Here is a 13,415-nt window from a genome sequence, read left to right as displayed (position 1 = left end):
ATATAAACAAGGCTAAGGCCATACTTAGCCTACGTGAGACATTAGGACCGTAACACCTATTAATGAAGTTAAATTTGACACACTGACACATAAAATTATAAACAAGTGAAGAAGTATGGCCAGTGGCAGATTGAATTCTTCAAGAACATCTCTTCTTTCTCTCTCTGTTGGGTATTTCTATCTTTATCATGGAAGGAAGTAAAGTACACTGGGGGGTTCCTTTCCTTCGTGCCAACCAAGAGAACATATTCCCTTATCCTTATGGGCACCCTTGCTACTATAAACGAAGCTGAGAAATGGAATGGGGGAAAAATAAATGAGGATAAGAAAAGACATATGGAAATGAGAGGTGGGATGGAGAGAAAAAGGAATAAAAATGATAAAGAGATATGGATGAGGCATATTTATCTTATTTGATTACGGAGGAGCTAGCTACATCATCATGTGGATGGATGGCTATAAATAGAGACATGCCAAGAGAGTATTGACATCCCATAACCATTCGAAGGATGAATATAAGCATGTGCGAGGAAGAGAGGCCTTACATGAAGATAAGAGTCTTCTGTTTGGTAGCCAAGGATGACTTGCCTGCTCCATCCCCATCGGATGGATATCTTCCACCTAGCTATCTGTATGAAGGTTAATACATATTTGGCTATAAGCCTACATTCATTCATATCTTGTTAGGATTGGGATATTATCCCTTGGTTGGTTTCAGGCAGTCTCCTTGGCTAACTTGACAGGCTCTTCTCTCTTTCATGCTAGGCCCCTTCTCTTCTTCCTTCTGAGAAATCTATATATTATCTACTTGTAGAACCGACTACATAGCTTATGAGGCAGACATCGCCAAGAAAATGCATGCACGCATGATTTAAGTACTGTTATATATCATGTATGCAATGTTAGCTCAGTGTAGCAAGCCATCAGATAGAGGGTTCTGGTTCTCTTGCATGGCATTGCACTTTAGGAAGTGTTGAATACCCTCCCATTTCTGTGTGTGTGTGTGTGTGTGTGTGTGGAAGAAGGTTGTGTTGGTAGACTGGTAGTAGCTCGCTAGGATTAGATGAATTTCGGGAAGCACCATGCTCTCGCCCATAGTTGGTGCTTGTGTCCCTCCCATTGTTTGATCTCTCTTCTCCTGACAAATTGTGCACATGCCCTTCCTATGAAGAGGGCAACAATAATGCGAAGACACATTGATGTCTTTACACTTCTTTCTTTTTAATACAGACGTCATTCGGAAATTTATTCATTTAACAATTACCAGTCAGGACCATCTTATAAGGCCAATTGCAGAGGTAGAAACTGACTACGGTTCTCCAACAAGATAACTTATCTTTATCTCAATGATAACAGTCCATTAATAATGATGTTTAATTCGTGTAATCCCGAGAACTGCAGAAGCATACAAAATGTTCGAAATGAGAAGCATCCTCTTGCAAACAATCTTTAGCATGCTAGTTCTTTCATTACTTACCTTATATATATATATATATAGTCTGGATCTCCTAAGGGATCCCGCACGGCCTTACCGTGCAGGACTCCCCTTTTCCGATTGAATTGCGACGATCCGAGCCGCTCAAAGTGATCAGAAAGTGATTTTAAGGGTACCTCGTGAGAAATCAGAAAAAAAAATGATCGGAAAGGGCTTGATCCGAATAGTTTTCTATTGAATGGTTCAGTAAAAACTGCTCGGATCAAGCCCTTCCCGATCATTTTTTTTGCTGATTTCTCACGGGTATCCTTAAAATCACGTTCTGCACACTTTGATCGGCTCGGATCGTTACAATTTGATCGGGAAAGGGGAGTCCCGCACGGTAAGGCCGTGCGGGATCTCTCATTGGATCCTAAGTGTGTGTATATATATATGCAACTGTAAAGGATGAGGGCATTGTGCATAAACAGTGAAGAATTCTAGCTTGTTAAACTGATGTCCACGTAATTTCATATTTGGGATGAATTTACTTGGACAAAAACTGTTAGTTCCCCAGCAAGTTCAATTCTTGATGTGGCATTCGAAAGCAGAAATTTTAATCCAGAAGAAGAAATGAAGCTCACAAGTTCAAGTCTTCCACGTTAGACATTACATTACCAGTATAATGCAATGAAGGAGCCAAGAAGAAGCGCAAGGAAGCACAATCTCTATTATCCTCGTTACATCAAAATTTAATGCTATGCTACAAAAAGGAAGGAAGAAGCACTGGTCTTTAAAGGCTGCTGTTAGTCAAATTGCCTTTTTCTGTGTCCTTGTTTAATTTAGGCCATTCTTTGTTAAAGTTTCTGATGGATCATGTCGTGACGATCAATTGGGCGTGAATTGACTACAAGGATAGTCTGCTGCTGCTGGCATTTGAGCAGAGCTGAACATAGATCAAATGAAGCTGCTATCCAATGCTCCTCTCTGCAGTTGTCTATGTGGACATCATAATATCAGTTCTCTCCTATTGGTTCGTAGTCATATTAAAACTTGATCTTCGGCATATAAACTTATTTTTGCTGTAAAATAAGGCATATAGTGGGGCTTGTTATTTCCATTCTTCTATTATTAGTTTTTTTTCTTCTTCTTCTTCTCAACTTTCGATTGCTTGGCCCTAATTAATTTGCTTGAACTCTGAGAGGGGAACTTCTTGAACCTTAGTCTCGAGGGGCAAAGAATTGTCTCACTTCCAAACCTTACAAAAAAAGACAATGTGGAAAAAGATAGTAGTATGATTTATTAAATACCAAAGCTAAGACCAAATCCAGAAATTTACAAACCAGCTGAATACAAAATGACCGACTTAGTATGATGGTAGGGCCCTACTATTATCAATCATTCTACCTCCACACCCATTTACACAGCCAATTACACATCCACACTCATAATAGGGGTGGAGCCCGCACACACTACACACTCAGTGTGTGTGGGATCCATTCCTATTGTGAGTATGGGTGTGTAAATGGGTGTGTAGATGGGTGTGGAGTTAAAATTTTCCCTACTACTATACCATTTCAACCAGAAATGACAAAAGAAATAATAAACACAAGAAAAAAGAAAAGAAAAGTATGCTGAAAACGGAATAAAAGATAGTAATACTAATATCTGCTCCATGCCACAAGAAACCGTCAAAAAGAAAGGATGAACCCTCGAACAGAATTCCACCATGCCCTTTGTTTTACTATTTTTTTCATGCTACGACTGGTTGTTGTACCGCAATACCAGGTGCCACATAACCCCCAAGGCTTTCCGATAGATGACGAGTTGCTTTCTCGTAGTTGACAAAACCCATGAACCAGAAATCATGGCCGTCAATTGTGACTATCTGGAGATACTTTTCCGATTGATTATCCCTCATCACTACCGGATTGATTGCGCATATCTTGACCAAAGGTACCATTACCTGTTCCAAATGAATCAATCAATCAATTTCAAAAACTCTGTTACTAGAATTTACTACTCGCTAGCATTTCAAAGAAGTTGAAAAAAAAAAAATGAAGAATAGGCATGTCTATCTATCTAAAATGAATTAACCTTGTAATAGCTCCAAGTCTCTTGGCCGGAGGGTGCAGTGAAGGATAAGGGTCGATCGCTGCAAAAGGCTACATGGACATTGGATAGATATATGGTTCCGGCGACGGGTCCTGTGGTTGTGGAGAGATAACAGGCGAACGTCTTCTTTAGCTTCTCATTTGGTAAGGTAGCGAAAGTCTGCTTGAACAAAGTCTCAAACCCACCTCCTGTCATTGCTTTCGCAGTCAAATTCACTTTATCCCACGCCGCTCCCGATACAGAGGACCCTGTTTTCACTGTCCCAAGACACAAAAAAAAAAAAAAAAAAGAAGGAATAAAATGTAAGGCGATTTCAATTTCAATTTTGATTTAAGAAAGAAAGATTGATGAATATATATATATTTACGTACGATTGAGCCAGATATTTTGGGCGGTGGTCTCGGCCTTTTTGCTCCAGGTGTTGAATTTGCTGAGAATAGATTCCATGGGACTGGAATTTGGCTTGTGAGCAACTGGGGAGTATTGGAGGTAGGGGTGGTGGGGCTGATTCTGGGGTTGATCGTCGCTGCCGGCGCTCCACGTGGCGGCCTTTTGATTGCCCGGGTGGGACGTGGGGACGGCAGGGGCGCCCATGATGTGGGTCCCCCATTTCTCGGAAGTCTCTGCATCTGGATGATGATCGGATGTTGATGAGGACGGCCCGGGCTCGGGCTGATAAGGTGGCTGCGGCTGTGGCTGGGTTTGTTGGGCGTTGGGGGGAGGTGTTGCTGCTGGCAAAGAAGATGGTGGTGGTGGTGGTTGATCAGTGACTGAAGGTTGTGGTTGTTTAGATGAGCCAGTGGGTGAGAACAAGGAAGGGTAGAGAGGGTGGGTATCATCAGTAGTATTAGGATTAGTAGTATTAGTATTGCCACCGTTCATCTTTGTTGTTTGGAGTTTGTTCGGTACTCGCTTAAATGGAGGTTATCTGAAGAACTGAATAGGAGATTGCTAATTGGTAGGAATAGGATCATAAAACCAAGATGCTCTCTCTCTCTCTCTCTCTCTATGTATTTATATAGGAGTCTTTTTAACGAGACATAATAACAACAGAGGGGGAAGACCATCCAGATCCAGGGGCACTCTGAGAGAGAGATAAGGTTGACTATTTGAATATTAGTATTTGGTCTTTAAATACTCGGTTGCTTAAGCGCGTCTGTCATTTTGGCTGGCTTCTAGATGAGAAGATACACATCCCACTAATCGCGTCACCGAGGGTTTGTAAACTTCACGGGAACCATCCCATAACACCTGTACTGTCATGCATACTAATCTTTTAATCTCCGCAAATGGAAAAAATTATTCACTATTCTTGGCAATGCCATGTGATCTCCACCTCCACTACAAAGTATGAGAATCTCACACAAATGCGTGAAAAAAAATAGTTTCGAACACGCACGTATGGTGTCCCATCAAATATTTGCTCCCACAAACAGTGGCAAAGTTAAGATTTTAATTCGAAGGTGGCACCCAAAAATTAATGTACACTCTCTTTCCGCAAAGATAATCTATTATGATAAAACATACAATTTTTGGATAAAAATATAGTACTTTCGTGCATTATTTTTAAAATTTCCACTAAATTAACTATTAAAAAATTGCACCTTTTTTTTGACAATGAACAACTTTTACATGAGGGCAGAGGAAGTAATTAGCATAAAAAAGTCCAAGTATTCCAAAGTTAATTATTCATAATACCCGAAGACACATACATTTTCATATGTAATCATCTATCAAAATACTAACACACTAAAAAAACACACATGTTTTAAAATAACTATTCGTAATACCCCAAAAAAATAAAAAAAAGTATACATTTTCATCGTTTAATTACTAATCAGTCATCAACATATTTAATATCCACAAATAATGTCCGCGTTCTATAGAATAATGTTAATTTTGCAATACAAAAATTGCTTCTTTTTTCTCGGAGCCGGGGGTGGCACATACCATCCCGCCCCCATGCTACCTCTGCCCCTGCCTGCAAATGGAGAAGAAGGTTACTAGAGCCTAGAGTTGACTAATGACTCACAGGTTGCTTGGAAACACTTTCGGCTCATGAAGGTTTCTAAAATCCCTATTTCTAGGGGATGAAGGATTGATTGTCGAAGAAATTATGCAATGGTTCTCGGGCAAAGTTGAGCACAAATTTGAATCAAACTTTTGCGTGGAGTTTACACACTTGGGGGTGGACCACACACCAATATGTGATCCGGATTCTTGTTCAACCTTTTCTCGTGGGCATTGAATATCTTCTTGTGATTGTAGTGGGATAGAATTGTTAGGACCGTGAGGAACACCACATACACCACGCACGCGAACCCACACAGGTGCTTATTAGGGGCGACACATTGGAGATCAAGAGTTGCAGGGAAAAGCCTAGAGTGGAACGAAGATGGACCGAGTGGCAGGAGACCCGAGAGAGATGACTGAGAGTGGTAGGATGTGCTGGGAGTGGCAGATGTGATGAAGACCTATCATCGAGAGTTGCAGTTGTGATTTGGGCTGTATGAGGATGATGATGGGCAACTGATACGGGCTTGTGGAGCCTACAGGCAGATGGAGCTGATGCTTGGTACGGAACAAGCAGTATTGGTTTTCTGTGACGGTGAACAAGAGAAGCAACAGTTGTAGAGACACACAGGAAGGGCACTAGAGTACGAGGAGTCATGACCTGAGATGTACAGGAGTGTCGGTTACTGAATCAGATTGTGTGTGGAATAGTCTACAGACGGCGGGCAACTGGTTGTTTGGGAGATGTTAACGGGAGCTCTGGATGGAGGGATGGAGATGGAGACCAGACGATGCATCGCTAGGATCTCTTCCTTTGTGGATTTTGTGATTGAATTCTCTCTATGGTATGCGGCCGCATGAGAAGGAGAGATGAAGTCACGGATTGCATCCTGGTAAGGATGCGGGCACTTCGGTCAAGGGGGTGCTAAATATCGGCGGAGATGTCGATATTGCAGCCGAACAGTGCTGTGGGTTTAGCCTTGGAAGATCTAGTCTTGCAAGGAGACATTCAGTCAGGCAAGAGTACTTCGGTAAGGGGGTGCTGGCAGCTAGATTTGGAGTGACACAGGCGCTTTGCTGGACAGATGCAATGATTACCCACTCTGGGTGGATGGGGTGATTGTTGGGGTCCACCTATAGTGGTGGGGGTTATTTTGTGTAACACCCTTAGTATTAGGTGTTGAGCATATTTACCCTTGGAGTCCCTTATATATAGTTGTAAATCCTATTAGGGTTAGCGTATGACATAATGTGAGGGAGAGGGTGAGGCGAGCGTGGGGGGCCAGTCTGTGGCCTCCCGGAGAGGAACCGGAGTGTGGTTCCTAGAGAGTTTTTTCATGTATATTGTGTGGATATATAATCAAATGGAGTTTTTTTCTCTAAAATTACTGCATGGGTTCGCATACGTGGTGTCCCTCTGGTCCTAACAAGAATATGCAATAAGATTTGACAAATCATCTTTTTTGAACGATAGAAGGGGAGATAATTCAATAGACTGGACTAATTGTTCCACAGATGGATGGACCGGGCCCCACATTTTTTGCCCGGACAAACATCAAGTGATTAATCCCAATTCTGAAGGTTACAAGATAATTGATCTGGTGCGCCAAGGATCCAGTTGGTAAATTTCAGACACACCCCTTGTACTTTGCCCATGTTAAACTACACCTCCCACACTTCATTTTTAAACACTCACACCCCTTGTACTTAAGACTAGTTTGAAACTGTTAATATTTCCGTTAATTTTAACGAAAAGACTGAAAACACAATTGTATTGCCCTTATTCCCCTCCCTTCATTCAGGTATTATCCTCTCTCTATCTACAAAGCTCTGGTTCTTCAATGGTAGAGAGAGAAACGTAGGTTTTGGAAGATATGTTGATAGCCCTAAAACTCATTGTCTAGGATTTTGAGTTACGTTTTTTGTTCGTTTATGGTATTGACGTGATTTCGTCTACCAAAAAGGAAAAGTTATTGCTCATGTTCACATAGAGGGGAACATAATGCTTTGAAAACCAAGAACTTGTCTTCATTTGGGGATTTTTTTTAAAGTTGTAGCCATTGTCTGCTACTGTTTTGAACTTTTTTTCGACTTTAGGGTGTTTGTCCAAACTTTCCACTGTTCTTTTGTTCTTTAATGGTTGTGGTGCCATATAGCTTGTCCTTTCTGCAATCACAAGTTGGAGGACCAACCCACTTAAAAAATTCGCATTTTTTGCATTGTATAAAAAAAATATTGTGTATAACTACATTTAACTTACCAGAAACCTTGCACACCCGTAAAACCACCTTCCCATGGATGATGGTATGTTAGGCGTATGCAATGAAGCTGGTTCACCACAATGGCACATAGGGGCCTGGTTAGGTCGATTTCGAGTTGAGGGGGAACGCAAGAGGGAACGAGAGTAAGAAGAAGAGGCCATGGGTGTGGTGCTATGTTTTTTCAATCCTACTAGTGGAAAGAAACAATATATAGGATGTAAATAGATTTTAAGGGCAAACTGGTCTTACAAAAGATGTTTAGGAGGGAAAATTCCCGCCAATACACGATTACCTGCCTTTTCGTGAAAATTGATGGAAATGCTAACGGTTTCAAACTAATCTTAAGTACAAGGGGTGTGAGTATTTAAAAATGAAGTGTATGGGGTGTAATTGAAAAATGGGCAAAGTACAAGGGGTGTATCTGAAATTTACCCATGAAACTACTTAAGCATTGGTCCAATGACCTTTCACACTAGTGGGTTTTTTTTTTCATTTGGAAAATTAAAACAATACTTGATTGAATCAATCTCCGAATTTTTATAGGCATGGAAAATTGGCAATTGCTTGTTTGTCTCTCTGCTTCAAGTTTGAACTTTCCGATTTCTCTGTACTTCATTCATTAAACTTAGAATTTTGGGTAAGAAACTTAAAGTTCGGAAAAATGCAACTATGGACTGTGAAAATGCTGGAATACTTGGCTTAGGCCCCGTTGCAGAAATCTTCTTAAAAATAAACAGATTATTTCACATTTTTAAACTAAAAAAATAATATAAATGAAAAATAATTTTTTGATTTTTTTTGCACCGATTAAAAGATCTCAATTAAATCTATCAAACAAGATCCATATTGATAGAAAAATTATTTGCGTACACATATTTTTGAGCTTGAAATATGACATTACAAGCTCTGCACTAGACATACTGTTAGAGATGCCTCCAGCTTATTAGCTGGCCTCCCGGATTTTCCACTCGGAAGCATCCGCATACCAACTTACACTTGTTTTCTATGCATAGCCGGCTTCCGTCTACCGGATATTAGATTCCGGCATTCCTCCTCATCTTCATCTCTGCTGGTTGGCAGTTGTCAATCAAATGTCCTCTCCCCCGGTTTTAACCCTCTTCTTTGTCACGTTTGGTGGCTTTCCTCCTTCCTTTTTGGTTGTGCAATGAGTGCATCGTGGGTTAATAATTCAGCTTTCAATTGCCTCTCTAAAAGTGAATCAATGAACTGCCCGCTAATTACCCCCTGTTTTTTCCTTTTTGAGAGGTCAAATCTGATACACAAGCGGCCATAATAAAGCCTAATTATTCTCAGGCCAGTTCATCACTCCAATACCCAAGGTCACCCTTATAGACTTGAGAGAATATTACAGTACTTATTACCAGAGTTATACATGAAAAAGCAGATACTTTAACAATAGCATACTAAAAATCCTTGAGATTGTTTTCCCCAACAGAATACAACTAATTTATAACATCAAACAATTGGCCCAGCCAAACCAATGTAATATGAATCCACACATACCCATGATGCATCATCATCTAGAGCGTCCACACAAATTCTGGTGCATCTCTCCTGGGCCCAACCAGTGTCCGATACAGGTACATCTTCTCAACCTTTTGTCTATCATCATCATCAGGGTTAACCTCTATTAGGCCGTTTTCATCTATGATCTCCACATTAAGCCTCGGCATCTTCTTTGCAAGTGCCTTGCAGCCTCCAAGGGTAACTTCGCAGGACGACATCCAAAGGGATCGCATTGTTTCATACTTTCCCACGTCCATTAGAAGCCCCACGTTACCAAAAGGGCTATCCCTGATCTCTAGCTTCTTAAGCTTCTTGCATCCATTCAAAACATAAAGCATTCCCTTGTCGGTTTCACCAGCAAATGCAACGGAAAGCATTTCAAGCTGCTCGGCATACATTCCTATGTAAAGGAAAACCTGATCCGTCAGGAGGCCAGAGAGCGACAGCCGCCTGAGACGCTTGCAAGATTGAACTATAGCCCCAAAGCCTTCATCCAGCGGCTGTAAGGTCACGGGATCTGGTATTGTGGGGTTGAGGGTGCACAATCGGAATCGAATAAAGTTCGGGCAATTCTTGGCCACATTAATTAGGGCAGCGTTGGTCATCTGCTGGCAGAAGTAAAGCAATGAATGAAGCTTGGGGCAACCAGCAGAAATAGCCACCAAGCCTTCTTCAGTTACAGCAGCATGCCCTACTCCATGAGGATCAGATGGGAAAACCCTCAACTCCTGCAATTCTTTGCATGTGGATGCCACAACCTCTAAGCCTTTATCTCCGATGCAATCCAGTACCTGTAGACATGATGTAAAACTGTTAATTCTTAAAAAATCGAGAAAAATGAGGGGTCAAGATTTAGTGAAGACTTAATTAAAAAGACAGACCCATAAGCGCTGAAGTTTCCTGCAGTTACGGATTAGCTTTATAAGATCGCTACCATGAATTCCAGGAGCATAGCTCAAATTCAGGGAAGTCAGGTTTAAGCAAATTGGGTAGATGGCATCCAAGCAGCGAGGAGCAACCTCCAAGAATCCTGACAAGCTCCTAATTGAGGTGCACTTCAGAATTGCAGACTGTAGTTTGTGGTATGACTCTGAATTAGGATCACTAACAAAGGCCCCAGTGCCCAAGTCTACCAATTGGGGTGATTGTGCCAATATCTTTTGAAGAGAATCAAGAGGCACTGCATGATTTAACCTGAGACTTCTAAGCTTCCGACACCTCGCCACGAGTCTCTCAAGAGCTGCCAAATTAACTTCTCCTTTAAGGCATGCAAAATTCAAGGAGACAAGTGATGTGCAGCTGTCAGGAAAGCAGCTAAGCCACTGGCCTCTGTGATCCTCAACTTCATTTTCTTGCAAGTCTAGCTCCCTCAGAAACCTAAATCAAGAAGTGAGAAGGGAAAAGAAACAGTGTATCATCAGATTAGAAATGGTCTTGGCCCCAGCAATTGCTATTGGCTGATAAAATCTCACTCAAACCCTTTCTACATCAAAATGATTTTCTCCACCAACATTTGAGGCCAAGAGTTGTCATTTTCACACAAAACGATACACTAATCAAGACATGTCAACTGATGAGTCCAAGGGGATCACATGATCGGCATCCCTGAGAAACGATGAAAATAACCCATTTTGTTTACTTCATAATAAGACATTTCCCATAAAATTGGCCAAGCTCAAAAGTCATAGACTCAAGCACCCAAAATATTCTCTTAAATGCAGCCATCCCTAAAATGGAGAACATGGTAGTCCATCCTGAAAATTACAACTGAATTTTGAATGTCACCATTTTAAGAAAACCAATATATGAACAAGTTGGGAAGAGATACAATGAGGTCCCCTGAGTCAATAATGACTTTTTAAATGACATTTAATACTTCTGAATGAGCAAATTGGATTCAGGGTACAACCAAACAGGTCCTTACTTGCAAGACAAAGACATGGACAAGAGATAAAAGCCGAAGAAAATGAAGTCACCAAGAACAGCTCATGTAGTGACTGAACAATATAAATCTTGGCATGCTGAAATTAACCTCTATAGCATCAGCTCCCAGTACTAGGCGATACAGGTAAAGCTCTGGATTTTGGACATGGACTATAGAAATGTGACATTGGGAGGGGATACCATTATTCAAAGGGGAAACCGATGGGCGGTTGATATGGTTAGGGTGAAATGGCAATGCATCAGAAGATGAGATATTATGCTTAATGATGCTCTAACCTTTGCCTATCATATGCATCAAAGGGAGTTTGTATTTGCAAAACAGATATGGAAACAAGTTTCTCACACGATTGCGGGTTCCCAACTTTTGAAGATGGTTAAGATCATCTAAATTCTAGAAAGACAATAAAAACAAAAAGACTTTTTTGTGTAACTATTTACAATGTGATGCATATAATCCCAAAGCTACAATCTTCAAAAGAACAAGTATCCTAAAAACAAAACAATTTCACGAACTAAAACAAGTAGCAAAAAAAATCTAATAGATATTTTTTTATACCACAGTACTTCCACAGATGCCAAAGAAATAGGATGAAAACAACCATAACAAAACAACTTTAATTGCACAAATACCACACCACACATGCCCATAGAAGCGTACAAAACATTATTATACCTGCAATTGGAAGCTATAGCAGCGAGGCCGTCAGTGGTGAACCCTTCACAGCTAACTAAAACCAAAGACTTGAAATTTGCGAAAGAACGAGAGAGCAGCTCAAGCCCCTCATCAGAAACCACCATCCTCTTCAACCTCAGCTCCTCCAGATTCACGCCACTCTTGGCCATGGCCTCGATCCACGGGTACACAAACCCTCCCCAATCGTTAGGCACCAAATTGAAGTCAGCAAAATGGGGCATCCCCTTCAAAGTTAGTGACCTAACCCTAGGAAACCTGTCGATCAACCTCTCCGGGCTGATCGCGTAGCAGTTCCCTATGAATACCCTCTCTCTGCTGAACCTCTCCACCGTATACCACGACTTGCACACCACTGAGACAGCATTTCGGTCCCGGTGTGACGTCAGGAAGTCAAATACGTGTTCTAATACCTCTTCTGGGAAGTAATTCATCCTTCAATAACGAATAATTGCTAAAATCGACATACGGTTTTATTGAAGGACGAAGTTGATCGAAGAGACTACAAAAAAAGTCTGCTTTTCCCAGATCAAGAGGCTATATTTCAGTCTACACGCACAAAACTAATACTAACTGAATCGACGAAACCTAAAAAAAAATCCAGAAAAAGCTACGGTTGACTATCAGAGCTAAGAAACTAAAAGGCTAACAGTTCATGAATCGGCAGGAAAAAAATGTTTTTTTTTTTTCTTAACTAGATCGGGAAACAGATCTTGACAACTAGGCTAGAGCTAAGGATTCGTGGAAAATGAAAGAAAAATCGTGCACAAACTGGTCTTTTAGATTAGATCTGAAATAGAAATAGAAATAGAAATAGAAATAAAAATAAAAATAATGGATCGAAAGAAAACTGATAATAATCGAGGGAAGGGGAAAGAGAAGAGGTTATTGGATAAAGATAAGAAGAAAACGGGTAGAGATTAGTTGGGGAGGGAGTTATGATGTTGAAATGAAAAAGTGATGATTACAGAGAAGAAAACAAAAGAGATGAGTAGGAATTCATAGTAGATCTGAGTATCTAATTTCCCACTTGTACTGAATCTGACCTAGATGGAAAAGGAGAAGGAGCTCTCGAGTGATCATCAAAGAGAGAGAAACCAAACCCCAAACCATAGTCTCCACAGACTCCACCTCTTGTATTCTCTCTCTCTCTCTCTCTCTCTCTTGTCTCCCTCTTTGAGGAGTCAATGGTGTTTAAAGCAGCTGGAGTAGATCCTTTTCATTTCATTTCAGACAGAGAAAGGAACACCAAGCAATCATAACCATGGTTGAAGATTTCAACTATGGGTGGGGTGGGGTGGGGTTGGAGAACTGTGGTTAAAGTAAACTGTGAGAGATGAAGGGCGAGGATGGGTTTGGTGGAAAGTTTACAGGGAATCTTGACCGTTGGTGGGCGTAAACAATGCCAATGGATGTGTCTTATCTCTCTCTCTCTCTCTGGTTTCGAGAT

General features: G+C 41.0%; 2 protein-coding genes across 2 annotated transcripts; both read right to left on the bottom strand.

The window, feature by feature from the left end:
• Window positions 1-3,159: 3,159 nt before the first annotated feature.
• Window positions 3,160-4,532, bottom strand: LOC131303883 (GEM-like protein 5). Its single transcript, XM_058330944.1, has 3 exons — window positions 3,901-4,532; window positions 3,512-3,786; window positions 3,160-3,380 (listed from the first exon to the last, which is right to left on the bottom strand). The coding sequence occupies exons 1-3, from the start codon at window positions 4,409-4,411 to the stop codon at window positions 3,168-3,170; spliced, it is 999 nt and encodes a 332-aa protein (XP_058186927.1). The 5' UTR covers window positions 4,412-4,532; the 3' UTR covers window positions 3,160-3,167.
• A 4,626-nt stretch (window positions 4,533-9,158) lies between these two features.
• LOC131303882 (protein AUXIN SIGNALING F-BOX 2-like) lies at window positions 9,159-13,415 on the bottom strand. Its single transcript, XM_058330943.1, has 3 exons — window positions 11,948-13,415; window positions 10,212-10,707; window positions 9,159-10,121 (listed from the first exon to the last, which is right to left on the bottom strand). Exons 1-3 carry the CDS (start codon window positions 12,397-12,399, stop codon window positions 9,345-9,347), a joined length of 1,725 nt encoding a protein of 574 aa, XP_058186926.1. The 5' UTR covers window positions 12,400-13,415; the 3' UTR covers window positions 9,159-9,344.

This window comes from Rhododendron vialii, chromosome 10a (assembly GCF_030253575.1).
Source record: "Rhododendron vialii isolate Sample 1 chromosome 10a, ASM3025357v1".
Taxonomy (NCBI): domain Eukaryota; kingdom Viridiplantae; phylum Streptophyta; class Magnoliopsida; order Ericales; family Ericaceae; genus Rhododendron; species Rhododendron vialii.
The sequence above is the reverse complement of the archived record's forward strand: the minus strand, read 5'-3'. Positions and strand labels throughout refer to the sequence as shown.